Source organism: Seriola lalandi, unplaced genomic scaffold, assembly GCF_002814215.2.
Source record: "Seriola lalandi dorsalis isolate HSWRI2012SDOR001 ecotype SW California unplaced genomic scaffold, Sedor1 jcf7180002054281, whole genome shotgun sequence".
NCBI classification, from domain to species: Eukaryota; Metazoa; Chordata; class Actinopteri; order Carangiformes; family Carangidae; genus Seriola; species Seriola lalandi.
Window position 1 is genome coordinate 257,254 of NW_019524834.1, and position 26,234 is coordinate 283,487.

Below are 26,234 nucleotides of genomic sequence, written 5' to 3' on the forward strand. Positions count from 1 at the left end.
ATGTCATTTAATTTTTAAAAATATATTTTTTAATGTATTTATTAACCATGGACATGTTTTAGCTCTCTGTATGGGGCCCCCATTTTGTCCACAAGTACGGGCTTTTCTGCAGCTGCCATCTCTATCTACTGTATTTTCTTCAACCCGCTCTGTCTGTATAAGACGCGACTTGTCGTTTCTCTCTCCTCCTCAGTCTAAACATGCGAGTCACTCGCTGGCCTCGCAGTGCTTAAAGAGACAGGCTCCAATTTACCAATTCATTTGCATTCAATAAAATGACATAAAAGTACCGTTTGTTTTTAAATGCTGGTATAGTACCGTTTTCAAAACTCTAGTATCGCGGTACTATACTGGTACCGGTATACCGTGCAACCCTAGCTCTCACATGACGTTATTGATCTCAAATACTACAGTCATTAGTATTTATAAGGAATTTAAATCTTGTTATGACTTTAAACCTCTAACAAGCTGTAACTGTATTTTTATTTTGTCTTATATTTAACCTATACAGTAATGAATATTAGGTCAATCCTGAATTTAAAAACACTGGTCATGTGATAGAAGTGACATGTACAGTATATCTGTGTATGTACAGTAGGCCTACATACTATGAGCATATACATGAAAAGACATCCTTAGATCACAGAACCCAGATTCAATCTGTTAGTGAGATAATCAGTGATTGAACACGCGGGTGTTTTCACTTATCTTACCTGAATAGACTTTTTCTGAAGACAGTGGGGGAGCGTGTAGAAACATGCTTTCCTCTTAGTGAGGACATTTTTTATCAAAAGCCCCAACAGGCTCCATCTCTGCAGTGAACATTTCACAATAACACAACAGCTTCAGTGCCTAAAAAAAACCAAGCGACAAATGCACAACACAGCAGGACATTTAACCAGCAGCAAGTACCACCACAGGGGGATCAAAGACAGAGCGCCACACACAATATAGACAGTCAGTGAGATGTGGATAGATACAGAGGTAAGAGTGTGTTTGACTCAAGATGTCTGAAGAGGCCTTTCCATGCTTCACTGGCAAACCGTGTAAAACTACTTGTAACAGCAATATGGGAAACTGGCGAACTCTCTCTGCCAGTTGTTTGAATTGAATTCTTTTTGAAATTTGTTTGGCAAGAGAGATTCATGAGATGCAAGAAATTTGTTGAATCTTTTTAGTCAATAATGATAGCTAATTTACTGCATTTTCAGGGAAGATCAGAGTGTACAAGGCGGTTGTTACACCCTTCCTAGAGGATAAGTCATTTCTCCTGCAGTCTGTTGCTTTAACCAGTTGTGGAGTTGTGTTCAGACCTTTTACTTAACTAAACTTACTAATACCACACTGTAAAAACATTGAGTAAAAATCCTGCATTCATAGCTGAATAATTATTAAAAAAAAGACGACAATATTTTCCTTTGAAATGTCATAAATTAGAAAGTGGCATGAAAAGAAAATACTCAAGTATCAAATAAGTACCTGAGTAAATGCACTTAGTTACTTTCCTCCACCTTAATAGTGTGTAACTTAACTGAACACACTACACCATAAAACCCCTGGTTTTCCCCATCTTGTAATTACAAACTGAAGTCTTCTCTTTCTCTCTCTCTGTCTCTCTGCCCAGAGTCATTTATTACATGACTGGTTCTAAGCCAAAAGGTGTCACAGGATCTTGGTCGGTCTAATACCTTGTGTGTAAAGCCCATCACAGTTTACCACACCCTCCAGGCTTTTAGAAGCTTTGAAGCATTCATAATAGAAAAGGCTCTAAACCAGGTACTTCCACTGCAATATCTGAATACAGGTACACTAGTTTTGGTGTTTCTTTGGGATGATGTCAGCACTTTCAGTCTGTATTAAAACTGTAGAGAAATGGTAAAACTAAGAGGCTACATAATAAAACAAGCACAAACATACACTTGATGAATCTGATGATGAATCTAATTAGAACGAGTTGCAATGATTCACCCAACAATAAAACAGACAATGGTAAAAATTGCACGTTGCACAAAAACACCCATTTCTGTGACCGCTTGACCAATTAAGTATTTAGTGAGGATACCAGTTCCTGTATTAAATATTCATTTGTTTTCCAAAATGAATAAAGGATGAGCAATTGACGCATTTATCTGCATGCGTATGTGTGTGTGAGTTACGTGCAAGTGTGTCTTCTGTGAATCTCTGGTTGAGTGCACAGTTTCACTCACTGCTTCTCAAGTGTTGAAAGGTGACAAACGATGGCTTCATTAGGCTCTGATTAAGCACACAGACTGACACACACGCTGCGCACAGATAGGCAAACTGCTGCACACACAGAGAAACTGATAGACATATATACACGACAACCACGTGCCTCCTTTAGTTAGTGATAGAAAATTTAGTATTATCGCATTTCTTCTTTTCATTTGTTCACCTCTCTTCACCCCTTCATCTCTACTCACTCCTGACCACCTCTTCCCTCCGTTTATTTGGCACCATAATAAATAAACTCACATGCCTGCATAGCTTCTCCTTACATAGGCAGATACCAGAGTCTAAACACTGATAGTGAACACGAGGCTCCAGTCCAGAGCGGACAGACATTTGACTGGCTGGAGTTAATAAACACTAACTGCTGCATTCTCTTATTTGGGATTCAAACACAGCAACACTTCTCCTGCCTTGAAGTAACATGGGGCTAAGAAACACGGTGGTGGATGGATTTTAGAAATCAAAATCTCTCAGCCAAAACAAACCACACAATCAGTCAGATGGTTACTCTATGACAAGAAAATCTGACCTTCAACTGGTAAACATAGGAATCTTCACATCCATTGCACATAAAGCACTATTGGATTTATCAAAACTAACACTTTAATGCAGAATTAGTTTTACTACTACAGGAAACAATGATCACATTTGCAAAAAGGGTTCACTGTGTCAGAGCACATTTGGTTTTACTCTTTTGCAGTTAAAAAAAGAGCCAATTTTTCAAAGTGGTAGACCAGTTTAAACTGATTTAATTGTTCTATAAAAAGATATATTATGTTTCCTCCTGCAAAAAGGACATTTTCACTACTGTTTGACATAAATATTGTGGCAAGTGAAGATGCAAAAGTATTTGCTGATTATGCTGCAGATAGTCTCTCTGAATACTCATTCCAAATGCTGAAACTAATTTTATAATCCAATTTCACTCAGTTTAACATCTAATTTTCATTTTTAAATAAACTTGCACTCTGAAAAACAGGTTGAAGGACAAAGACAATGAATGATGTACAAACTAAGATAGTAAAGATGACAGGACTGAAGAGAAAAGTGAGTGACAGAGGAGCAGAGAAACAACTGCGGGGACACTAACTCCTGTCACCTTCACACCAAGGTCTATCAGCAGGCTGAGCTCATTTAATCAGATGGACTGACAAACATCCAGATTGTCTACACACACACACACTTGTTCACCCATGAGGACATGGCATATGCTTCATAATGTGACCGTCTGCCCCTTGGAGGTCTAAATGCCCCCTCACTGTCACTCCCTTACCCAGAATTCCCTGCTCTATATTCAATAATATCATGGGCTTTTGATTAATCTATTTCCCCCACTAGGCTGATTAAATTGACGTCCACTTTAATATGTGGAGTATTTGATCAAAATCAGCATCTGCATCTGTAACTACTTTGGCATTTAGGTTAAAAGGGGATTTTTAACAGGAGAGTGTCGATTGAACAATTTTTTTTAGATTAATATTCATTTAGTTTCCCAAAGGAAAACGGAAACTGCCTCAAGCATCCAGTATTATATAATCACAGCATGTTTTCAGCACCATAATGTCACAGTGAAACAATGAACCACTTTATTGCTGCATCTCAACTGGCAAAATTCAGCATTTTACAAATACAAAAAGAGCAATGAAAATTTTAAAACAAAAAGACAACAGAGCCCATTATGTAATTTCCTGAAGAGTTGATTTCTGACACAAATAAAGTGTTTCAACCAAAGCAGGAAGAAGACTTCCTCATATTGAAATTTGATTCAAAAATGGCAGGTGGTCGAGGCTTTTAATGACAGCAAACTAACAGCTGTACCCTCTTCAGTACAATGCAAGAAGACTAGACAAACAAAGCAAATATAGCAAAGAAGAAGAATAACAGAGCCGGAAACACCACAATGAACCTGTGCTGGATATTTATTCAGTGGCGAGGCATTCAGGACCAACTTGTGTGCTGACTAGCTGTCAAAATCAGTTTCTGAAGCTTTTTTCTAATCAACGTGGCTGATCTCTGCTTTTCAAACATGTTTCACTGGCGTCGTCACATAGCAACAGTATCTGGCCCTGACTGGATAATTAGCATTAACATTCACCACATTAGCTCTGAGGAGATGTTGAATACATATGTTCGGAAGTGAACAGCAGTAAGTTGTCACCACGGCCAACATGGTTAAAAAGCACGTTAACGATACAATGACCATGTACACATGCGAAGCAGCAGTTACTGTCTCACAAACACACACACACACACACACACACTCCTTCACAACTGAAAACATACACACCCACTCACCGCACAGACAGACACACACACACTCATGAATAATAAACTGCAGGGCATGTGAGGGCATATCTGCTTGTAGTTTATCTCTTCTTCCTCTTCCCATCTGTGCTTTTTGTATTTTTTTGAATGCAGAAAAACAAAAGGAAACAGAAAACATGCATATGAGTTTGGTGTGTGTGCTTTTCTGTTTCTGTCTTTGCCAGGACTAAATGTCATCAATACAAAGAATTAGTTTTAGGGTGGAATTATAGTTCAGTGCTGGAAAAAGACTGAATTTTAAAAAAGGTTAAAATTGGGTTTAAGTTAGGATTCATTTTAGGGATTGTAGTTTGGACAGTGATTCCAAATCTGGGTGTGAGGACCCTGAAAATGGTTGTGGGATGATTAACAAAATAAGGAAGAACATAATTCTTTTTTTTTTCCCCCAGACTTTTCTCGAATCTTTCATTTTTTTCTTGTGAAATACTGCACAGTTTCACCTTTTCAGACCCCTATAAAATATTCAAAAAAGGAAAAAAAACTCACTCTTTGGTGGAGCCGTCATAACAACCTATGATGGGACATCATAAGTAGACATTTCTTTGTATTAAGGGGGTCAAAAGCTGAAAAGGTTGAGTTAGAAAATGCTTCCACAGACTTAATCTGTCATGTCATGACTCACCTCTCTTTACACAGCCACAAGGGCTTTAAAGGAAAACTGGCTGGAAGGACATTGAGGGCTCTTCACTGATTTGCATTTCTTCCTTGGGGGTGTTCATATGTTAATAAAAGCATGTAGACTATTTTTCTTTTTGTGAAGTAGTGTGTAGTTTTGGTTATTTTATAGTTAGAGCAAAAAGAAAAGGGTTTACATTTCAGGAGATCTGGGTTAGACAAAGTGTAAGTAAGTGTGTGTGTGTGTGTGTGTGTGTGTGTGTGTGTGTGTGTGTGTGTGTGTGTGTTGCTCATCATGGATCTTGACCAGTGGTACACAGTGACCTGGAAAAGGACGTGGACAGCCAGCTGTTTTGTTAGTCTACCATGGTGATATCCACAAACTTTCAAACACACACACACACACACACGTAGCTCATGTATACACATATGCCAAGGTCCCAAGGCGGAATGCTAACAGCACAAGGCCATATGAGCTCCCGTAGCCAGGTTGACCCAACAGGGCTACAAACTGCCATCACACCCCCGTCCCTACACCCCCCGTCTCTCTCTCCTTGGTGGAGTTGATGGAGAAATCACGCTCTATGCTGCCATTTCTTCTGTGCCAACACAATGACAGAATAATTTACAATTACACTGATAACGTAACATGGTCATGTTTGCAGAATACAGCCACAGAATCAGTGATGAGAGAGCCTGGGGAGTGGACGGGCTTTTCGAATGACCAAAATACAGTTCATGGAAATGCTAAGCCAGCAGCCTCTCCAAATATAAAGCACGCATGGAGCCACATTTCTAAACAACATTGTGGAGCCCAGTCTGGATATTGTATGCTTTCCGTTACATATGGTGAACTGGAACATGAATTTGCTCGTGATGAACAGGTGTGTTTACCTCATGTGGAGTTTGGACTTGTGAGGTTTTTTTCCCCTCATAGCTCATATGCAAATAACCAACATTATGTCAGTGTGACATTAACATAGTAGTGGTTCCTGTGGTGTTGTTAAGTGTCTAACAATGTTTATAGAGGACAGTAGTGAATATTTGTTACTATGTGCATGTGAAGCAGGTGGTTGTAAAAAAGCATTCATGTTCACATGCAATTTTCATGGATATGTAAAGGCTAAAGTAAAAAAACAAGCTACAACCAACCACATTCTCTTATCAGAGAATGAAATGCTTTATTCGAAATCACTCTTCCCCTTTCTTCTTCACTGGAGGCAACAACGCAGTGAAGGCAAAGCAGTTACATGCTGCTGTCTAGCCTGAAGGCTGAGCAGTGATCCACAATGTTCCAGTCACACTCACTGAAACCCCTCACCAACATGATGCTTAGTCACAGATGACAAACTAGAAGAAAAACAACAAAGGCATGACAGCAGTGGGTCTTTACCAGCGCCTGAGGAACACGAAGTGGATTGTCTTCAAAACACAAAACCGTTTAACTTATAACATGAGCCATTTAGAGAATGACAGAATCCATATTTTCTATACAGCACATGTGTAGATGTACATTCTGATCAAGCATTGCCCTTAAACATTAACTTCTACGCTGAAACACATTACTTTGAACACGTGAAGTTTAAAAGGTTTCGGTTGTGCAGCTTTAATGCACCGTGAAGCAAACATGGAGACAGAAATGAGTTACTTCACATGTTGCAGCATGAGCGTAAGTGCACTGACAATACAAAGCTTGAGTAATAATCAAGGAAGTAAAATTGTAAAAGATAATTTAAACGGGTGAAGAACATTAAAAGAAACCTAGACTGTCCTTTTCAATTTTAAAAAATATTTCAAAGAGTTTTTGCCTTCATGCAATCCTTTGACATTCAGGTATTTAACAACTCATCATGCCTCAGGATTTATTTCTGTATGTGGTTATGTGCATGTGTACACACATGCCTGCATCAGATGCAGTTTAATACAGCAAGTGACTAAACATGAAAACTATGATACATAGTTTATAAAATGACTGCAGTAAATCTTGTTTTCCTCTGTTTTTGTTTATTCTAAGACTAATTTATCTGGAATCACAGGGTAACAGATCAAATCAGAGTTACTGTACTCACAGAACACACTGACATAAATACATGCCGCCAAAGAATGATCGATCAGTGAGTGAGTGTTTCACTTGGCGATCAATAGTCCCACTGATTCAGTGGGTATTGCATAATATAACAAGGGTGACCAAAGTTTGTGAGACGGTAGATGGGCTGAATGTGGTGGTTGTATACTCTTGACTTTTTCACAACTCTTTCCACACATCATATCTCCATTGAGTCTACTGAACAAAACATTCAGTTAACAAATATAATATCATGCACAAACGCCGGCCATAAAACTACAACTCGCACAACCAACCACCAACCCTGAGCAACAAATCGCTCACCCAAAAATATGTAGAAAGTCAACTCTGGCACCAAAGACAACAAATAATAAATAAATAAATAAATAAATAAGTGAGAACAACCCAATGTTACACTCACACAGAAAAATGTGAACTCGGTCAATCTCCATCTCTCCATTACAACCATCTTACTCCTCAACAGTAATGCCGTTAGGGTTGCCATGGCAACCCTGAAGCCCGACAGTGTGAGCCTCAGAGCATTAAGAAACTACAATGAAATCCAGGAACGTCTCACAAACACACACACACACACACAAACACAGGTGAGGTTACCTGTAGACCATGCCTGTCTGACTCTTCACTGTGTCGTGCAGCGACAGCGAGTGGAAGTTAAGAAACTCCTCCAGCTGTTTGAGCTCCACCACACTGTTGGGTTTGTTTGCCGTCCACAGCATCAGAGGAGCGTAAGCATGAGGCCCTGTCCCTGAGGACGTCTGACTGGCGAGCCTCCCCTGGCCCGGGCCTTGAGCCTGGACCCCACCCTGACCTCTAGTCCCCTTCTGCTTCGGGTTGGGAATCTCCGGGCACGTTGCTTTGTACAGGTACATCTTCCTGCTCTCTTCCTCACTTTATTCTCCCTTTCAGTCTCTCCCTTCTTCTGTAAGTCTGTCCCAGAAACATGTACGCTCGGGCTAATCCAGGTAGGCCCCTCGCCCACACGGCGCTACATGGAGCAGATGACTGTGTGTAAGTGTGTGATTAAATCTCAAAGGAAAAAGAAAAGTATTCCTCTGGATGAAGCTCCACATAAAGTACATCTCTTATTCAAAAAACAAAAAAAGGAACGCCAGAAAATCCAACTTGAAAAACATAATTTGAAAAGAGAAAAACGGTACTGAAGAGTCCATAATTAAAGTGTCTGCAGGCTGCACGTCCACACAAGAAAAATAGGCTTTTTCCTTACATGTACTCCACCATGGGCTGTGCCACATATGTTCTCTGTACACATACACACATGCAGATAGACAGAGAGCAAGAGATACACACACAGATAACCCACTCTCTCTCACTCTCTCTCTCTTTCCCCCTCTCTCCTCTGCTCTCTATCTCACACAACACATACCCTCATGCTGTCACTTTGCCCCCTGCTCAGCCAGTCTACATTATAAGCTCAGTTTGGTTTTGCTCCCTATTAAATGGCATGGGAATCTGGGACATTTTTTCCCGCCCTCCCTTTCCTCTCTCTCTCCGTCTGTTTCTCCCTCTCTCTCCATCCTTTTACCCCTTTTCTCTCCAACTCCATTATCCTCTCTCCCACTTTCACTTTCCCAATCATCCCTCCTTTGTCTCAGTATTCCCTGTGTCACAAGCCCTTTCACTTACTCCTGATTTCCTCTCCTGCCGCTCTTCCAGCATTTACATCTCTTGCTTTTCCGACCCCCACCCGCCTTACTTCTTTTTTTTTTTTTTATCTGGCACAGACAAACACTCACTGTATGTGTACATTTTGCGTGTTTGTACTTTCCTTACTGGTCCACCCCCAAACACCCCCAACAATATTTCCCTTTAATCTACCTCTTCTGTCTTGCATGTCTTACCACTTGCACTCCCTTTCTCCTCGAAACAAAGTGTACTCTGGAGTTTTGCCTATAACAAACACCTAAAATAAACACACAAAATCTCACAGACTCATGCACACACAGCCAAAAGCATGTTATGCACAATTGCACACAGTCTGAGGGCAGTGTTTTTATAATGAACTGAACCACAAAATGAAACAGGGAAGCCTATTTCTCTGGTCTGTTTTCATTCTTTCTGTCTTACCCCCCACCCCCACCCCCACACACACACACTATAATCTCTCACCTCTGGCCTCCTCATGGGAGTGTTCAATGACATCACGTCTGGTCCTCCAGTGGATTGTGGGAATCATGAGGAATGCCATTCTCCCATATCAGGAAATTATCGTTAAGACACACTGTCAGTCTTTCCATACACACGTACGTACGCGCGCACATACACACACACACACTCTTGCATTCATCCTTGGTATTCTGCCCACACAATACTAAAAATGTTAATGCACTTAATTAAGTCTGTAACTTGTGTGAATGTGCTATAGATGCTTTTTATTATAACATAAATCCACCCTAAATTTGACTGTGGTTCCAAGTTTAACTTCTGTTTGTCAGGATCAAGTTTTTCTTTTGCATCAGTGCACTTATCAAGTACCAACTGCTTGGTTGTCCTTTGGTTCTTAAACTTTGGGTCCAAACCCAAGACCTGGTTGGTTCTGGTGAGTTCTTAAGGTTAGATTAGGGCTGTATTCTTCAGAAGTGTTTTTTTTTTTTTTTTTGTCTTTTCAAAATTTGTAAAATTTTGGATGACACAGCCTGATGTCCTCACACAAGTGTACACACACTAGACTATGCTTAAATTACAGTAACTTTGTTAATGCAAAGACAAAAGTGCACAAGCACACACACCCAAACATGTAGAATTAGGTAGGGAGGATGGCAGGGTGGGCAGCTGTGTCCATTGTCCAGCAGGATGGGTGGAAAAACTGATCCTGCCTGGCTGCAGGAAAGTCAGCTGTGCTTATGCAATGCCAGAGTGTGTTTAAAGTGTATTTATAGACACTAGGCACATACACATCCATGCTCATGGAGCCTATACATGTACACACATTCAGTAAAGTTTGATATCAAGAAAACAAACAGTTAATGTTGTTTTGCAATAAAATTCACTATCACTTTACTTTGTTGTTTTTTTATTTCTCACACTTGTATTTGATGTTCGTCTTTTTCTGTCTGTTATTTTCTCTTTTATTTTGGGCTATGAAGTTGAGTACAGCTACATCCTCCTATGAGCCACTCAGCATGTGAGCAGGTGAGTCACTGATAACAATACCACAAAAAGAGGGAGAGGAGGTAGAGAGGCTTGGGGGGGGGGGGGGGGGGGGGGGGGGGGGGGGGGGGGGGGGGGTCCGGTAGGGTGTTGTGGCAGTGGGAACCATGCTTTATGAGAAACAAAAGTAGGGTTTGGAAAAAACATTTGTCCCCCTTGTCACCATATTTATCTTCTGACACTTTTCTCACTTCTGCTTCCATTAACTGTCAGTATTTTACCCGCTTTTCATACAGACCTCCTTCCATCAGCTTCATGTTCCCTGAGACTAATTAACCATCTTTTTCTCTCTTTCATTTTGCCCCCACCACCCCCACATGATGTACTTCCTCCAGTGAGTGAATCCCTATATAATGATTGCATATGTCTGATAATTACCCAGTGTGCGCAGCATGATAGAAACAGAACAAGTAGAGCGGCATGCCATGCCACGACACTGTATACATTTTTTTGTTGATGAATTTTTAAAAAGATCAAGCTCATGTTAACATCTTTCACTATTAATTTGTTATCTGCAGTGTATAAAACAGTGTTTCTATGTTTACTCAAATGAGAATTCTGTTTCTATGCCATCTGACTCTATGGCAGCAATAATTATGCCAGTGATCAGTCTCTAGCCCTCAGGGACTGTCCTGCTCCTGTTTAACACCAGTGTGTTGGCCTACATTCTCCACTAAATCCCATTGTTATCATTGAAAATCGACCTTAATGCTTAAGCGTGAGAGCAAAGTGAGGTTGATAATATTGTATTATACTGACTGTATGAAATACATGGCTGATACATCAAGTGCTGTGTTGCACAATCAATGTTACAGCTATCCACACTCTTCCTTTTTTTTTTTATTATCCTTTTAATCACTGACAAGGTGTTAAAAGTCATAACAACAAGAGAACATACTGCACTTCCTCGCTTTCCTATGTCATAAATAGTGCTAATATCTTTGCTTCATATCATAGTATTTCATCTATTGAGGGATGGATACTTTTAGCATGCTCCTGTCCAAGTGCCAAAGGGGTGGCTGCAGTGTGAATCAAAGGCCATGTTCAGACCTGGCATTAACATGCGTCTAAACTGCTAATCTGGGCAGCATCCCAATGCTTCATCCATCAAGCTATTATGGTACATGTGTTTTTGTTCTCCATGCAACAGTATCATGTTGCCACAACGTTTTCTCTGTTGGGTGTCATTATCAGTTGAACCAATCGATTTGAACCAAGTTTTGTTATTAGAGCCTGGGCCTGTCATTTTATCATTATAGGAAAAAAGATTTGAATCACATAAACATCTATTAAGTGATTTTCAATAATATAATAGAGATGAAAGTCTCTGCAGGTCTCTAGAAGGATACAAAAGGTCAGATTAGATCTGTGACAAGTGGAAACAACTATGGTATGAACACAAATTTGAACTCTAGCTTGTTAGCAATTTTAAGGACCACTGTACCGTGAAGGTCTTATTGAGGCATGTCCCTAAGTTTCAGTCAGCAATAGTGCAGCCTTGCGGTCATTAAAGAGATGATGTGATTTTTTTTTTTTTTTTTTTTTAAATCATGATTAAGATAGTTTACCTGTTTGGTTTCAGATTTTGATCTTATACTCTGCATATGATCTTTTTATCAAATATATTTGCTAAGTTTGGACAGCTAATCCCAGGAGAACAGTGTGATGTCAAGACAGCACAAATATAGCTGGGTTTTTTTTTTTTGTCTTCCATTTTTGGTCATCATTTTCCAATAACAGAAATTCAATACAGTTACATCAATTTAAGGCAGAATACATTTTGAGTTTCAATAATATAAATTAAAAGAAAAGCCGGAAAAAATATTTACATATTTCAAGGGGAGAAAAAACTATTTTTAGCTCAGTTATAAAAGCCCAGGATTTCTGTGGTTATATTCTGCCCCAGTTTTTATGCAGAATCACTGGAGAGCTAAAAACCGCAGCAATTGTTCTGATTCAAATGAGAATAAGGATATCCAGCCATCGCATGCTGTTTGGCATCCACATGAGGGGCTCAGAGAGGAGATCTGGCAGACTGTGTGTGTGTGAGATGCACAAGTTGGCTGATTGGCAAGAAAGGGAGTTTTTGGAGGGGTTCATCTCATGCTCATGTCTTTTCTAGGTCAGAGTCAATCGTTTGTCGTTTTTTTTTTCCAAGGTCCACATTATAGTAATGGACTCCCAGTGATCATACTGCAATAATCAACATTGATTCTCCAGGGGGAATGAATTAAACTTTGTTTTTTCTGTGTGTGTGTGTGTGTGTGTGTGTGTGTGTGTGTGTGTGTGTGTGTGTGTGTGTGTGTGTGAAGGTCGTGCTAATCTTATGGTGATTCACACAGTGTCATCCTTTTTATTGGCGGTGTGTTGAGCTCACCACTTCGGAAACATGCCTATTAAAACACACTCGTACATTACACACACACACACTCTACATGCACCTGTCAGTCTGTTTGTCAAGCCATGAGAGGCTTTCATCATATCTTTATGAGCCTGTAAATAAAGAGCATGTGAAGTGTGCAGCCACCATCAGCATGTCACTAAGCCAACTCTAATGTAACATTTAAAACCCACAACTGAAATTTCAAACAGACATAGTTGATGCATGTTTTGAGAGGGGAGATCACTTCAATACACAGTATTGTTTTTACATCTATGTGGAGATGTACATCATGCAAACAGGAGGACATGGTTTAAAGAAGGATTTTGTGGCAATACTATAAAACAGGCTATAATCCAACAAGTGCATTAGTTCTTAAACAAGTAGTAAATGAACCCTTTGGAATTATCTGCATTTAAGTATAGATTTTTCTTTAAATACAGTACGATATTTATGTCATTTAGAATAATGAACAAACAATCTATTATAACTAATAACACTAAATCATTGTATTGTTTTTGTTCATACTGAATACAAAATCCAGTGTATTCACAGTGTAGGTTGGAAAAATAACCACTAGGCTACTGACATCAACTAAAGCTCACTGGAGTCAGGAGTTAGCGAACCTGTATTCCAGTCAATAAAACAAGATAGAAACACATTTTTTCAGTTTGCTATTCACAAGAAACATCTGTTGATGTGAACCATGCATTGCAAAAGAGATCTCAGAAGTTGATTTGCATAAAACTAAAAAGGTTGCAAAGTCACCTCAAGGAGTTCAGATATTCATCAGTCCACAGTCTGACAAACTGTTTATAAATGGAGATGATTTAGTGGATGTGGCTACTCTGCTAAGAAATGTGCACCCAGCTAAGACGGCTCCAAAAGTGTAATGCAGAGTGATCAGTGAGGTTAAAAAAAAAAAAAAAAAAAAAAAAAAGAAGCCAAGACTTAAAGGCTTAAATGAATCACTGCTGGGAAAATGCTTTATGGACTGATGAAACTAAGGCTATTCATTGCTAAAGAACCCACAGCACTTTGTACGGGGTCAAAAGGGAACTGCATACCAACATGAAAACATCATCCCAACAGTGACATGGGGTGGAGGGAGCATCATAATTTGGGGCTTTGCTGCCTCTGAGCCTGGACAGCTCGGCGTCATCGAGGGGAAAATACATCATCATCAATCTATTTAAGGTATCTTACTGAATAAAGTCAGGGTGATTGTCCACCAGCTGAAGCAAGATAATGACCCCCATCAAAGTACATTTACTAAAAAATGACTTCAAACAATGATCTGCCTTGGGTGGCCCAGTCAGAGCCCAGGCCTTAGACCAATAGAGATACTGTAGAAGACCTCAAGATCACTGTTCACACCAGATTCTCCGTTTAAAGAATGGTCCACAAATATTTCTGAACATTGTGCAGGTCTGATCAGCAGCTAGTGAAATTGCTTCCTTGTTGTTATTGGTGCCAAAGGAGATTTCAGCAGTTGTTCAGATAAGATTCTGTAAAACGATCGTCACTGCCACTAGATGTCGCACTAGACCACCAGCATCAGCCAATGTAGCAGCTGACTCGTTGGCTTCACGTGTGGCCACACACACACCTTCCGTTCAAGTTCTCAGTCAGCAAGGTGTAACGAAGTGCAGTGACAGAACACGAAGCACCAATGAATAAAGTCACCCTGTGCACACGAGAGACAACAAAAAAAACTATACGACCACAACAGTTAGCCCGCGCTAGCATTGCCGTGATATGCTCCACAGCAAAGCTGGCAATAAGCCAGCTAGCAATAGCAACATTTGCCGAAAAACATGCCGAGCCAATATATCGGTAACAGCAAGCTAGCTAACGTTGCCGTGTCTACTTTATCCGTCACTAGTGAAAACAGGCATGTACCATTGTGCCGCCATGAAATTACTTACACGTGGAGGAGAAGAAAAGCCAGCTCCGAGGAGTCACGCTGGAGTCCTTTACCCACGTGTAGGTCTCTCCGTCTTGGGAAAGCCAGAACAGTGTTGGACTGGGACCGAAATGCAGACTTGGACTTTTTGGCGAGGGACAGCCACGGGAATGACACGAGGAGCCGGTAAAAACACCAATGAGCTGGTTAAAATTTAAGAACTTCATCGATGTTTAGATGGTCCACTGGCTGACAGGGACTTGCGCCAGTAGTCCACGGCCAGCCCGCCTGTGCTCTGGTCTTATCGCTTTCTTTATTAGAGGCCTTTTTAGAAGTTTTCTTCAGCGGAGAAAATCGGAAGAGGCCGAGCACACCTGATCGCTGCTTGCTACAATGTGTCACCTCGCGTGTGGGCGGGGCGTGCCCGCTTATTAACCTGGGGAGGACCAATGGTTAAATCACAGAGGGATTCACATGCATTAACATGCACGTGTGCAGGCACGAACATGCACGGAGCTGTCAGACTAAACACAAAAATGAACAGATAAACTCAGATTAAAACATATTGACGGTGTGACTTTACTCTCTTCTTAGGGTGTCATTGCTATCTTTGCATAGAAAATTGGCCATTGGTACAACACAAAATTGTTCGCTTAAGCATATTGTGTTTGTCTATACATGTCACTTTTAAGATTAAGATCAGATCAGATTTTTTGATTAGTAAGTAAGTTATTGCATATTGCATATTGCATAAGTTAATTCAGAAAACCACCTCACTTCCTATTTCCTGCCTCTGTAGGTGAGTGTTTGAGTAAGGAGCCCCTAAGGGGACACCGGGGGGAAAATCTTTGAGTTTCTGGTACGGACCAGAAAGTTTTGCGTGCTCACGAGAAAGTTTCACGTGTGCACGTGAAAGTAGGCTTATTAATGGGAAAACACCATGAAAATGTGCACATACACATGAAATTAACCACGTACACAATGAAAACTTCACATACACACCAAAAACATGTGCATTTACACACCCCATCATCTTAACACAGCGTGATACAGGCTGCTTGTGTGTGTGTTAATGTACTGACTTCTGGATACATATGAGCTCATTGCGCTGGCACGGAGCTTTCTGGTGCGCACCAGAAGCTCAAAGATTTTTTTATGCCCACAAATTTTTTTTTCCCCCCATGTCCCCTTAGGGGCTCCGTACTTCAGTGGTAGGGAAAGGCACAAGCTGTTCAGTGAGTGAAACTAAATCGACTTTGAGATTTAGCTTCTCTACCTGTTACTATAACACTGCAGGGCTTTGGAGGCACTGAAAATTTATGAAACACCTCATTGATCATTTTTATGTTAAACTTGCGTATTTTGTACAAGCCATGCACTGTATATCTTTGCACTGGAGTTATGCATTGTCTAAATAGTAAATAATTAATACAATTATTCACACTGTTACCATAATTCAACAATAAGCGGTGATTTATGGTAAACATAATGCCATCTATATTATATGTTTGGATTTTTTATACAATGAATCAAACATACCTGCAAAAATGTTCACAGCCAACATTTATTTCAGTTTGTTGCACCTACAAAACTTGCCTAAGAGAACTTACTGTAAAACAGTGTTTAAGAATTAACATGACACCAAGTAGTACACTAGATATTAATAAAAGAAGCATCATCAAAAATTCACTATCACGTTTAATAACAACAAACTTATCCTGATCCTGCTGATTAATTCTACTTTATAGGCCTACAAGCAACAATACGTATTTACATGTATTCTGTTACTTGTATTCTGTGACATGCACAAGGCTTATAAATTAACATCACTCAGCACATTGCAGCTGCCATAAATCTCTTTTAAGATGAAGGGAGAGCAAAATCACATGAAGTTTGTTTACATGTGACAAATTTGAAGTTCTGGGTAAAATTATCTTGCTGCTTCTTTCAGTTCACACAGTATGATTCTGTAATCTTCTGCCAGTGAATGTTCTCTGAATAGTGAAGAAACAAATTTAGATAATAGAAATCCTTTTGAATTATGTAGTCCTGTGCTTTGTTGCTCTACGACATAAATGGATCCACAATTATTTGGAAGGCCTCAACATTTGGTCGCCACACTGTGTCCTTGCTTCACTGTCATCCTCGTCTCTTGTTCCCACTCTGCTTTGTTTTTCTAAATTAGAGAGTGAACAGAGCCAAAACCAACAGGGAGGCTGGAGAGTAAAGAGAGAGTGAAGATGAGAGGAGAGGAGATAGGAGGAAAGGAAAAATGCTGGACTGCAGACTAATGAATGCAGAGCTTTAGGCTTGAATGATTGGAATGGGACACAGATGGATTAGGCATTTAGCTACAAGAAAGGAGAGTAGAGCAACTAGAGGGAAGACATGGAAAGGGGAGGAGGGGGTATAACCCAATACTGAAAATATCCATGTGTGAGAAACAAGGGGAGGAGAGGGAGAGAGGGACAGATGGGAAAAAAAGATTAACAACACTTGCTGCACTAATAGCCTAACTTCCAAAAGTGGAAATTGTGATGCACGTCACATCCTGAGAAGCCACGCTATTGGTGCTTTCTGTCCATCAATCACACAGACGGGAATCAAAACACTCCCTCCAGCCTCCATATGTTTTGTCACCATGGTGTTAGAGGATGTCAACACAGTCTAATGCAGCAAGACAGATGCTGGCTATTAGCATTACGGCAAGATCAGGTGACACAACTCTAAGCCGGAGGTCGTTATGACCAGCGTGACTCCTGTGACACACAACGCTCACAAATGAAATGATAGGGCTGTAGGTGTGTGTGTGTGGTGGTGGGAGGCGGGGGATCACTTGTCATCAGATAGCAGTTATGGTCCGGCCCGAAAATACTTGAATAATCTGTCAGCGTACATGCACAGGTCGTGTGTATTTACTGTACGTTGCACACACACACATGTACACGCACACACACTCACACTCACACACACACACACACACACACACATACACACCAATTTACTGATCATAGTGCTAATTATGTGTAGAGAAGGAATCAGCCCTTGATACTTATGTGTGCGTGTGTGTGTGTGTGTGTGTGTGTGTGTGTGAGTACTTGTGAGATGGAATTGTCGATGTAGTCAAATGATTTTGTGCATCAACAGCTCTGTATAACACATTAGGCCTCCAATCTGTTTGCACTGTGTCAAGTGCAGCCTCATCGTCCTCATGATGGGTATATTTAAACTCTCTCTCTCACACACACACACTCAAACACACACAGTCACACAGGGCTTGACTGACCTGTAGGGCATGCCAGTTTTATACGCAACTGTCTCCTCTTTGCCCAGTCCAAACATTTTCAGGTACCAGGTGGTCTCCATCTCTCTTATCAGCGCCGCCTTGTGTCGGGGCTGTGCCCCCTGCTTCCCGGAGGTGGAGTTGCGCTTGGCATCCTGGGAGTTGCTTCGGTGGGCTCTCGTCCCGCTGAGGGAGGCCACTGAGTGCTTGCGGTGCACGTGGGGTGGCTGATGTCCCCCGCTGACGCCCCCTCCGCTGCTTCGGGCGGCTAGCATGGCCCGAGAGGGTGCCCCCTCCCCCTCAAGGGCAGAGTTCAGAGAGCAAGGTGAAGAGGAGGAGCTTCAGGGTTTCCAAGTGTTTCCAAGTCGTTTGTCGCCCCCTTTTTGGGATGACCGATCAGTCTAGTTTCAGAGAGTGATGCATGTCTAAGGAAAGCTTATTTTGTCTGTCAGTCAGAGTTCAGTCAGCTCTCTCTGCCTCTACTCTTTTACCATTTGTCTGTTTGTTCTGAGTACTTTGTCTCCTCTTCCTGTCTGTCTCAGTCTTTCTCTCTGTCTGTGCAGTGTGCTCTCTGGTCTCTTATAGCCTCATCCAGCCCTGAAACAGGATCCTGGTTTCCTTGTCTCGTCACAGCCTGCCCTGGCCTAAAAGGAGGGAGCCAAACATGCCAGGGTGTCGACAATGTGTACACACTCACACACAATCACACACACACCCTGCACATACATGATAGAACACAGATACGTCCAGGTGCTAAAACAATATGTAACAAATACAAATACAAACACAAACACATAAATGTGAACATATCCACACACAAACACTGACATGCAGGTAGTCAAAAGTGAAAATACAATGCAAATAAAAAGAAGACTGAGCATTTCAGTGAGGATTTATATCAATAAACACAGTGGAAATTGTTTGAAGCAGAGCTATAAACAATTACTAACATCCACCACATGTACACTGGCAAACACAGATTGTGTCTTTTTATCTTCAGGATTGGTACCAGTGACAACTCTATATTTACACACCTCCTGGACCACTTCAGAGTCTTAGGAGCCTTAACACCATTCCTTGTGTCATAAGACTCCAGGCTGGGGTGGGAGAAACACAAATTTACACCTTACCCAGGACTAACAATGTGGAAACAGACATTTGGCTGCAGTACACATTAAACTATTTGCACACAGTATGTTAAGTATTTGCAGTTTTTCAGACACCAAAACAAGGAAATTGTTATTTGGCTATTGCATTTTTAGTTTGGGGGTGTTACATTAAAATCCAGTTCTGCAGGGTAGTTTTAATGTATATCAACATGTAAATTCAAATAACAGTGTATGTGAGGTTTTCAGACACCAAAGAGGTTTTCAAACACCAAAGAGTCTTTATAGATTCCCTCCTGACAACTTTCAAGCAGACTTTAAGTTCTCCTCCTATTTGAACTGAAGGTGAGCAGAAATACCCAGGACACACACTTGATTGATCATGGTTTGTGTGCTGGAGAGGGACTGCATGCTGATGAGATGTTAATTCATGTCAGGTACTGCAGGAGAGCAGGGGGCCGGTGTGGCCCTTTACACAGCAAAAGTCTCGTCAAACACACGTAGACGTTCAAAGTTATTCTGTTATGAGCAAAAGGAGAGGGTGGCTAGAGCAGGAAGGAGAGAGCCAGAGCGAAGAGGAGGAGACCGAGGGAATTAGAATCCAGCGTGGAGTTCATTATATGAAAGCTGGCTAAGTAAATCGCTGGCTCCCTTGTCCAAACCAGAGGATGAGAGTAAGCTTTTGTTGGCCCTCATTAAAATGCTTGAACAACTGTCTGAATTCAAAGTGAGCGGGTCAAATAATGTCAAACAAATCATAAAGGTCCGACTGCGCATTCCTATTGTTTGTTTTGCAAAGATGACATAATGAAATTCAGAGGAAGAAGATATTGAATCAAATTTACACAATGAATTTGTTGAATCAGAACATCCATGCAGAGTCTTAAATTCAGCCAGGATTCAGAAATTCAGAATTGACATCTGCCCCATTGTTTACTGTTGCTACATCTGTCAACCTTTAAGTTCTGGCGCGGCACAGGATGCAGTCGACAATTTTTACATAATTTCTCGAACAATAGGTCCTTAATTTCAGACAGAGGCTGAGCCAGTCATCAGTCATTCAAACATTACCCTGGTTAGCAATTCATAGCTCACATACTTACCATACTTATGCTCTTTTAACTTGATTTTAACACCACATGTTTTTTACAGAGAGGATTAACCAGTATGTTTGGCTAATGTAACTCTATCGAAGAAGTTGGCTGGAGTACAAGTTTCCCTGAATGTAATAAAGAGCAGGACAAAACTGCTAATGTTCACTAAAACTCAGATAACACACAGTGAGGGAATACTATAAACTGGATGTGCTTGTAATGAATTAGGTATTTCTGTGTCACTTGTAACCCCAACTAATATAGTTTGTTTGAGCTAGGTCCGTTAAGTGCTTTAATAACCACTCACCCAGTAAGTCCTCATCCATTAAATAGCTTCTTGTGGTCAAGCCATGTGGTCCAAGGATCCTCCTGATATCCAAGCAGATTGGTGTCCTTAGAGGTCAAGTGAATAAATCAGCGATGGAGTGTCAGCCTTAAATTATTCATCAGAGTAATGAGACCCTGATAGCTCACTGGACATGGCTGAGGGGCGTGGCGGGGGGTGGGGTGGTCAGTGCTGACTGTGCGGTGAGAAGAGGATGGAGGACAGATCTCTGACTGTGTCTTGGTCAACAGCTAATTTGGGTTGGAAATTTTTAGTTTTGTAGTATGCTGCAAAGCTGTGCCGTATCTTTTTAACCAACCTGTCATTTTTCAGCTACCACTGGAGTATGACTGGGTGATATCACACCATATACAGTGCAATGATGAGATTTTGCTGTACCATTTCTATCAAGGTAACTGTCCATTTACTGTTTTTGTTAGGATCGTGTGTGCCTCAGAGGTTGAACCCTACGGTTATGGGTGTAGGTCTGTTTAGTTAAAACAGAATGGCATATTTGACACTGCATCACACAGACCTGGGCGCAACAATTCAACTGGATGACCTGTTGTCCCTCAAGGTCGCTGCCTGAGGAGATTCATCACACAAAGTGAATCCAATCTGATGTCTCTGTAATGTCATCGTCACTAAATGGTAAATTCTAGCATGGACAAAATCCGACATTCAAGTCCTTTATCCTGAAACTCCATTGAGACGTAAACTGATACATGGAAACACACAGGCACACACAGACACACACACACACACACACACACACACAGGTCTGCATGTTCACAGTCTTTGTCTTAATATGTTGAGGCTGTGCAGTGATGCTGTACAGTACTACAGTGAGGTTTTACACGGTACAGGTGGGTATACAAAATGAGTTACTGGATCGGATTGTGCATGATTATGCTTTACAGATAAGAGTTTAACTACTTTCAGGATTGTTCTCAGATAATTAGTATCGATTCAGATAATCAGTGAGCAGGCCTTTTTAGACGTTATGGACTAAAGTAAAACTGGACAAACATCAGTAGATGCTAATCTGAGAGAATTAGACACAACCTTGAAACTTCGAGGTCAAAGGCCTGAAAGCTTCAGTGTCTGTGTGTCTGTGTTTGCACATCAGAATCAGATCAGCACAAGGATCGAGGTTATCATGGTTGTTAACTTTGATCATTTATTTATTTCATTTCCAAGTACTTTCAGGCATGTGGATGCTTTCTGTCAAAGATGAGAATGACCTTTATAGGTAATCTATCACACTGTAAACTAGAAAGATCCACACCTCTGTACTATCAATAGTAAAGTGTGTTAAATCCCCATAGAGGCACTTTGTTAATGACCGTGTCCTGCACAGCCAATATTCCACTTTTCTTATTAAACGCTACATCCTTTATATATTAGATGTATGGAAAGTGTGTTTTACTCGTTGAAAAATGAGCTTAGTGTAATTAATTGAACTTTAAATCTCTTTTTCTCATATACTCATATTTGGATAATCACTTATCATCATCTTTCCAGATCACACATAATTCATCATGAAAATTGAATCTTTTTGAACCATGAGTCCATGCTGTAGTCTACTCTCAAAAAATAAAGGTTGGGGGATGGAAGTGTTTACAGATACTGATTGGATTTATAATTAATGCAGATGTCTGAGACTTGGCAAGCAAGAGTTAAAAGACACATACACATAAACATAATGCAAACTTACACACAAGCTCACACAATCCACACAGGCGCCAAAACTATATGGAGCAAGAAGGAACAGCTGCTCTCTGCACTATTAAATTAGGAGGAGCAAAGTCGAGCCTCTGTATGTCTCTTTAGTCTCCTTTTTCACCCCACAGTCTGTTGTGTTACTAGATGAGGGCGTTCATTTAAAGAGTAGCAGCCATGCAGTTCACCTTTCATGAGAAATTAGTGCACTAAGATGCTGAAAACATCAGTGAGGGTAGGTAAAGACTATTTATCTCTTAAATGTAATGTTATATAAGTCAAAGAAATATATATTTGTGTCGTAAAAATCCCTCTAACCTTTCACATACTGACACACAAAACAAGTGGGGCATGACAAAAGGAGTAGTGTCAAATATCTAACACCGCCCTGCTTGTGGTCTATCAGCTTCCACACAGTAAAAAATTAAGATGTTCAGTTTATAGATAAAGAGACACATTTTTTTTTTCATTCATTATTTTGGAATAGCATCGCTGATCTCAGGTGAATTCTTCACTCTGAAAGATGTCAGCTTTCAAAAACTTCAGAAAACAGATCTGTACATTAATGGTGTGGTGATACATATTGACAATAACCGCGATATTCTAAAAATGAAATATTGATATTGTGTTAATATTACACATAATAATATCATGATGGAAAATGTTATGCTTTGTGAATCTTTTTTATTTCAGTCTTTTCACTATACATTAAGTGTAATTGTTCTTTTTGTACACTTTTGTACAGTTATGGTTAGAGACTCTCTCCACCCCGTACACTTAAATTTTAGTTTAATTCATTTGCCAAAAAAAAGAGACAAAACACACAGTAAACAAAATGAAAGACAAATTGGACTGATATCATTTGTTTATATAGTGTTTTTCAAACACTATATAGAAATATCAGGATAATATCATTATCATGAATTCTTTTGGCCACAATAATCATGTAGTGACATCAGCCCTACTGTATATAGTTACTGACTCACTAAATCTAAATGCAGCCTTATGATGCACGCACACACACACACACACACACATACACACACACACACACACACACACACTTTGTGGTAAATCAGTAGCTCAAAGGATCTTTTACACTCCTCACTCGTTAAGGCCAAGGTATAATTTTCACATGAAGAATAACATGAAATGTCCACTGGAAACTATTCTGAAGTGACTGGTCTAAGGATGATGACAAGTCCTTGAGTCTTTTTTCTGTTTACAGCAGCCTGCCTGTATTACCAGTGTGGATGAGCTTAGCTGGAGCATTGCGAGGGGAATAAATAGGTGAAGACATTTCTCACAAGTTCCTTATAAGGAAGTGATTCTTTGCTGTATGTTTTCATGTTTGTTCATTTGACTTGACAGTTATACAGATGGGAGTGTGTAAATATGAGAGCGATATCAGGGTAACAGAGGGAGAGCTGCTGACTATGGAGCTGAGGAGGCGGGAGTGGAGTTTATGGTTATTTATTGATTTCACAGTTTACATGCATGCTTTTATATATTTTTTTAGTTTCATTTATTTGCATGATTTTATTTCTAATGATTTTATTTGTATTATTGCTGTGTTTTGATCATTGTTTTTTTTTATTATTATTATAGAACGAAGCCGCCAGTTGGCAGCTGATGGAAATTTCCGTTAACCTGAAAACACGGAAGACGTGGGAGACGGAGACACCAGAGTTTGCCCAAGAAAAGAGAGCCGGCTCTGTCTAGCAAGTGCACGGACAGATGCACAACAAGACGAGCAGAGGGAGGAATTGGGAGCCAGAACGAGCATCTGAGAGGCAGCAGTAGCCCGCCGGTCAGCAACGGAATGACATCCATCAGCTAACCACTTTGTACCTCGAGAAGTGATAGTGAGTCACGGTAGCATCCAGTCTCCCCTCAGGTCAACATGAGAGTTTGAAGAAGTAGAGCTGCCCAGGCAGTAAGACACCATGTTGAGCTGCAAAGAAAAGAAGAGATAGAAATAAAAGCAATACAGGAGTTAACAGTTCTTAGCGAGTGAATGAAGTTTGATGCCAAACTCACATTGTTTCCTCTAGACTGGTAAGTAAACAGCTGTAAATGCTAACAACTAATGTTGCTAAGGTAGCGATAGCAAATACTTACATATGGCACCTTTAATCGGCATCAATCAGTGTGAAAGTGAAGGAGATGTGTGTGATGTTTCCTTAAAAGTCCATCTGGAAATAGATAAGCACATGGTTACATTTTCTAATTTAAATCATGAAAGAACACATATACTATATTGTACTCGGACCTTTGCTATGAAGCAAATAAGAAATAAAGGAAAAAATGATTAAAATGTATTACACGGTAAACTGTAAACAGCCCGTTGACTTTACAAAGTGATAAAATAAAGTGTTAACTGAAAATGCCTCTTGCAGGTTAACATTGGTGCACGCACGGATACACAATCACCCATATGCAAAGTAAAGCAAACAAACACACACACATGCAGCGATGCACGTGCACACATTTTGTCTTGATTTAGCACCAGTGTTCCTGTCCACTCTCGTCAGCTGACAATAAATTATAAACACATTCCTTCACCGCTCTGTCACCAGGAGAATTTATTACCATCCACACTGACAGCTTTGATTGGACACAGTTCACAGCTTCAGAGATTCCTGGAAAGCCACGTGCTCATGAGGGAGCTCACACACACATCTTGTGCAAAACACAAAGACACACAAGTAGAAAACAGCCACCTGGACTTATATAGAAAGATACAAAGATATTAGGTTCAGCTTCTCCAACAAATGCAACATTTTTTGAAGTGTATAAAAATAATAGTGAGTAGGTGAAAGAGAGAAGAAAAATGATGAAAAGATTAAACTAAAAGCCTGAAATAGTGCTTCAGTGTCTTCTGTAATACAGAGGTTAAAGCTCAGTGTGATTAATGAGACAGTCAACACACCCACATACATTTATATCATCATTCCCTCAGCCCTGTTAGAGTTCAGTAAAGTGCTGTTTTTACTGTTATATATACCTCCTCTCATCTTGTCATCTTATCAACTCTTAGTCATCCATCGTATGGATTCCTGCATAATTAATATCTCTCCCACTTAAAAGAGGGCTTATTCAAAAAATTCATGGTTTCATGGAGCATCATATTTTCTAAACTTCTCATCACTCTGGGACTCTGGGATATATTGTATCTTCCCTGTAATGATATAGCCATCCATCAACACACTTCCATGTACTGAATAAGGGCAAGGGTTTTGGTGCAACAGAGTCAGCAGAGCAAACAAGATGTGGATTTCCAGAGCAGCTGCCACCAGCTCCCTCTGCTGGATCATTCTAGCCAGCTGAGAGGTATAAGCTGTCACCCACACTGATACATCAGGGACAACCTCTTCAACAGGAGAGACCTCAGTTTATTAATCTGAGTGTGTAGTTACAATAGTTTGACTCTGAGATCGTCCTGTGGATTAGTGACCAACAGATAAAGTGCTGGATGAAGCCACTCTGCTTTAACAAAAAACGTAACTGCAGCTTCTCCTACTGCACAGGCCTCCAGCTAGCTCAGCTAGGCTAATATTATAGTATTATCATGCTAACCAAAACTGCTTGTCATACAGTAATGTTGCAAATATATGGTGTTACTGTACATAAACAATTTATACAAACTATTCTCTGTCAGTGGCATATTGCAACCTCATAAAGTTGTTATGGTGAACAAACAGTGGCTTATTTATACATCCAGAAGATACACTGCAACATTAGTTTTCATTTGGATCTGATTAATCTAAGTACAATATTCACTCTATTTCAGCTCTGTGTTTGTCCTCACCAACTCCTGAAAGTAATATCTGAGTCATTAGCAGCAAAATGCTCCGCTGTGTTCACAAGCTACCTTCGTCTGTTGTCTGGTCCTGGGCTGGTAGCGGAGAGGTATATCATATACTGTTTTTGATGAAAATGCTGATATGGCTGCTAAAAGAACAGTAAATTTG

At 40.3% G+C, this 26,234-nt stretch overlaps 1 protein-coding gene across 2 annotated transcripts in view; it reads right to left on the reverse strand.

Annotated features, from left to right (window-relative positions):
• The window catches only part of kcnab1a (potassium voltage-gated channel subfamily A regulatory beta subunit 1a), a 93,217-nt gene extending 84,602 nt beyond the window's left edge, over nt 1-8,615 (reverse strand). For both annotated transcript variants that reach the window (XM_023405667.2, XM_087173780.1), the window contains exon 1: nt 7,871-8,615. In XM_023405667.2, coding sequence (XP_023261435.1) covers nt 7,871-8,145 — 275 coding nt within the window. In that variant the 5' untranslated portion in view covers nt 8,146-8,615. The remainder of the gene's footprint in view (nt 1-7,870) is intronic.
• Between the last annotated feature and the right edge of the window lie 17,619 nt (nt 8,616-26,234).